This window comes from Oratosquilla oratoria, chromosome 4 (assembly GCF_046742065.1).
Source record: "Oratosquilla oratoria isolate Oo_2021 chromosome 4, ASM4674206v1, whole genome shotgun sequence".
NCBI lineage: Eukaryota > Metazoa > Arthropoda > Malacostraca > Stomatopoda > Squillidae > Oratosquilla > Oratosquilla oratoria.
The window spans coordinates 6,855,197-6,860,196 of NC_134780.1; the positions used below are offsets into that span (position 1 = coordinate 6,855,197).

General features: G+C 38.9%; 1 protein-coding gene across 2 annotated transcripts in view; it reads right to left on the reverse strand.

Annotated features, from left to right (window-relative positions):
- Positions 1-5,000, reverse strand: part of LOC143024271 (lactadherin-like) — a 944,392-nt gene that overhangs the window by 67,499 nt on the left and 871,893 nt on the right. For both annotated transcript variants that reach the window (XM_076183060.1, XM_076183059.1), the window contains exon 6: positions 960-1,100. In XM_076183060.1, coding sequence (XP_076039175.1) covers positions 960-1,100 — 141 coding nt within the window. The remainder of the gene's footprint in view (positions 1-959; positions 1,101-5,000) is intronic.

Sequence of the window (5,000 nt, forward strand, 5' to 3'; positions counted from 1 at the left end):
AGCGTATTTCTCACATATATATATATACATATATATATAATACATATACTGTATATATAAATATACATATGTATATATATATAGACATACATACATAGAGAGAGAGAGAGAGAGAGAGAGAGAGAGAGAGAGAGAGAGAGAGAGAGAGAGAGAGAGAGAGAGAGAGAGAGAGAGAGAGAGAGAGAGAGAGAGAGAGAGAGAGAGAGAGAGAGAGAGAGAGAGGTATTTTCTTATATCATTATGTATGTTGTATATTGTTATTTTTGTGTAATAATGTTTGCACTGTGATAGCTAGGAATGGAAAAGAAATCGCTAGGCTCTAAAATGGTTATCTATGCTGACGTGGTTGTTCGAATCAGGTTTGAAGAACTACTTACAAACGAATGACAAACTATCACAATGCAAATATAATTACAATACCAATATACAAAATATATAATAACACACCAAATACCACTATACAAAAATAGATACAAAAATATGAAACATTTATCAATGGTAAGAGAAGTTTCATAATACTAATGAATGACTCTACAAATCTCTTGATTAACCTCATTAGACATGATGACCCATGCTAGACATTTCGTTCTTTATAACATCAAATCAGTTCACTTAAAGAGTTGTGACCTAAGCAGAGTGGTCATGGATGAAAACACAAGATCATAAATCAGTTCTAAAACGATAGACTCACAGAGACAGAGCAACCCATACGCATAGCCCTTATCCATTATATTACGATTAAGAACAATTGAGTATATGTGTGATTTGATTACGGTAGACCCTTTATCAGGGGGAGAGGACCTTTGGTAAGCATGCATACGGACCATAGCTGGGTATGCTTACAGTGAGTATGGACTACCCACCATCGGACTTGCGCGCGCACCAGGGGGAAAGGACCTTTGGTATGTATGCATACGGACCATAGCTGGGTATGCTTACAGTGAGTATGGACTACCTACCATCGGACTTGCGCGCGCACCAGGCACGGTGTGAGTGGAGGACAGAATCCTCAGGTTGGCAGGATTGGCGACGTTCCCATGATCGGTGCGAAGACGCACTCACTTGCACGTGCACCCCCTCGCTGATGATGCTCTTGCAGCCTGGAACACGAGGAAGAGAAAGTGGGGATAAGTCGCTTTAGGTCAGTTTAAGTTGGGTTCGGTTGGATTGAGTTGGGTTGGGTTGGGTTGGGTTATGTTGGGTTGGGTTAGATTAGGATAGGTTAGGTTAAGTTAGGTTAGGATAAATTGGGTTAAGCTAGGTTGGGTAGGTTAGGTCAGGTTAGGATAGGTTAGGATAAGTTAGGATAGGTTAGGTTAGGCTAAGTTTGGTTGGGTTAGGTTAGGTTACGTTAGATTAGGTTAAGTGTGGTTAGGTTAGGTCAGATTGGGTCGGATTGGGCTAGGTTAGGTTATATTGGGTTATGTTAGGTTAGGTTATATTGGGATAGAATAGGTTGGGTTAGGTTAGGTTAGGTAGAATATATTATGTTATGTTTGGTTAGGTCAGGTAAGGTTGGTTTAGTTTAGGTTAGGTTGGGGTTTGTTATTTTATGTTATGTTATGTTATGTTATGTTATGTTATGTTATGTTATGTTATGTTATATTATGTTATATTATATCATGTTATATTTGGTTAGGTAAGGTAAAGTTAGGTTAGGTAAGATTAAGTTAAGTTAGGTTAGATTAGGCTGGGCTAGTTTTGGTTAGGGTAGGTTAAATTAGGTTAGGTAAGGTTAGGTTAGGTCAGGTTGGGCTAGGCTAGCTTTGATTAGGGTGGCTTAGGATAGGTTGGGTTAGGTTAGGTTAGGTTAAATTAGGGTAGGGTAGGGTAGGGTAGGTAGGGTAGGATATATTACATTAGGTTAGATTACATTAAGTTGAACAGGTAAGCTTACGGTAAGTTAGGTTTGGGTTAAAGTCGTTAGGTTAGGTTAGGTTAGGTTAGGTTAGGTTAAGTTAAGTTAGGTTAGGTTAGGTTAGGTTAGGTTAGGTTAGGTTAGGTTAGGTTAGGTTAGGTTAGGTTAGGTTAGGTTAGGTTAGGTTAGGTTAGGTTAGGTTAGGTTAAGTTAGGTTAGATTGGGTTAGGTTAGATTGGGTTTAGTTACATTGTGTTAGGTTAGGTCAGGTTAGGGTGAGGTAGGGTAGGTTAACTTAGGTTTTGTTAGAGTAGGCCGGATAGGTCAACTTAGGCTAGGTTAGGCTAGGTTAGGGTGTAGATAGGAATCATACATAGACACCACTCCTTAGGGTACTGGATTCAAGAAGTGAATGCAGTGCGTGTTTCTTGAATGTATCTTGAAGGCTGTCATTCAGGCGATATCAGATAACACACGACAGACACTTTTTTTTGCTTTTTATTTTTTTTCCTCAGAGAAAATCGTGTTTGCCTTCGGCAAACGCCAACTATTACGTATTTTTTTTCTTACACTAGGATACAATTTTTTTCTTTTTTTTCTTGTAAATCACACGTCTGCGTATACCGTCGTGTTCAAAGTGTCTTATGAAAGTTATGTGCGTGTGTATATGTGTGTTTGTGTGTGTGTGTGTATGTGTGTGTGTGTGTGTGTGTGTGTGTGTGTGTGTGTGTTTGTTTGTATGTGTGTGTGTGTGTATGTGCGTACGTGTGTGTGTATGTGTGTGTATGGGCGTCTATGAGCGTGTGTGCGTTTCTCTGAGTATGTCTGTGTATGTATATGTGTGTGTGTGAATGTGCAGAGCTGGGCGCGTTACCGTGGAACAGGTAGTGCGTTACCGAAAAATTTCTATATATATGTATGCATATACGCATTGTACACACACACACACACACACACACACACACACACACACACACACACACACACACACACACACACACACACACACACACACACACACACACACACACACACACACACGCACAAGCACACACACACACACACATATACATACACAAACACACACACACCACACACACACACACACACACACACACACACACACACACACACACACACACACACACAACACACACACACCCCACACACACACACTACACACACACACCAAACACACACACACACACCACACACACACACACACACACACACACACACACACACACACACACACACACACACACACACACACACACACACACACACACACACACACACACACACACACACACATATATATATATATATAGATATATGTGTGTATATACATATATATATATATATTATAATATATATATATTATATTATGTTTTATATATGTATATATATATATATATATATATATATACATACATACATACATATATATATATATATATATATATATATATATATATACGCATATATATATACATATATGTGTATATAATACGCATTGACGGCAATGCACCATTGCATCCCAGATTTTTCGGTAAGGTACTACTTGTTCGGCGGAAACGCGCCTACTTCTGTGTATGTGTGTGTGTGTGTGTGTGTGTGTGTGTGTGTGTGTGTGTGTGTGTGTGTGTGTGTGTGTGTGTGTGTGTGTGTGTGTGTGTGTGTGTGTGTGTGTGTGTGTGTGTGTGTGTGTGTGTGTGTGTGTGTGTGTGTGTGTGTGTGTGTGTGTGTGTGTGTGCGTGCGCTTGCTTGCAGGGGGTTTATGCAAATGTATGTAAAAATGTGTATGCGTAAATAAAGTAACATGAATTATTAATGATTCCTATCAATGTCTAGGCTAGATAGAGTGAGAAATGAGGAGGTGAGGAGGAGAACAGGGGTGGAAAAGGAGCTGGGAGATAGGGTTGATGAAAGAATATTAGGATGGTTTGGACACATGGAAAGAATGAGTAAAGAAAGACTAGTAAAAGTGGTATGGAAGGCAGATGTGGAGGGAATGAACATGAGGGGACGTGCTAGGATGAGGTGGATGGATGGGGTGAAGGGGGCTTTGGGGAAGATTGGAATGTCTGTTAAGGAAGGACGGGAGAGGACAGAAGACAGGGGTGAATGGAGAATGGTTGTAAATGGATGATGTTGTGATTGCATGAGGTGGAATAGGCGGGGGGATGGGGATGAGGTAGTATGTGTGAGCATACTACCGATTTAATGAAGCGGCCTTGCTGTGGATGTGCTGTGTCTGGCGACACTGCTTCTGACCCAGGGCAGTGGACAAGGTGCAGGGATGACCCGTCATCCAGGAGGTGCTCAGATAAGAGGGAGGGTGGAGGGGCGTGGAGTGTATTCAAGGATGGAATGTGTGGAAATGATTTTATGCCTTTCCCTTTTTGGCTACCTCCCTTGTAAGGGGGAAAAAGCCTTGGTATATGTATGTATATATGTATGTATCAATGTCTAGCTAACTGGAAAGTAACTAAAAGCTTAGTATAACTAAGTAGAGACCATTTCTATACCGATGATTATTTTGGTAGTTTTAATCTAATTAACGTCATTCGATCTTTTTCATTTTCAGGGAAGCAAAGGGTTTAGGGTCGAGTTTAGTGATTTTGTTCTTTTGAAGAACAGGCTATTCTATTCAGCTGAACACAGGAGGTTCTCGGCCATGGCATCTCCTTTTGTTTATGATTTTATTCTGGTTAAGATAATGAGACGAAAAGATATCCATACGCCAGTGTTGCCACGAAGCAATTCTGTTCAGCAGAAATGGAGATATCTGTAGTTTATTTGATTATTATTTATTATTATCTATCTGTCTATCTATCATTATTTGCTATTTATCTTTTTATTTATTATCTAACTTTATATATTTATTCATTTGATTTAATAATATTTATATTTTTGGTTATTTTTTGTTTTATTTTCTATTTTTTTTTTATCTATTTATAATAATTATAAATTTTTCGCATCAGAACTAGTTATGGACCAAAAAGTCTCCTGTCAGCATACTCCTCATTTATAGCCCTTTGTAATCCTTTGTATTTCTGCTAATAATGATAATGATAAAAATACGTAAATATTTAATTCTTGTAGATATAAATAGAATCCATTGGTGGTATACATAACA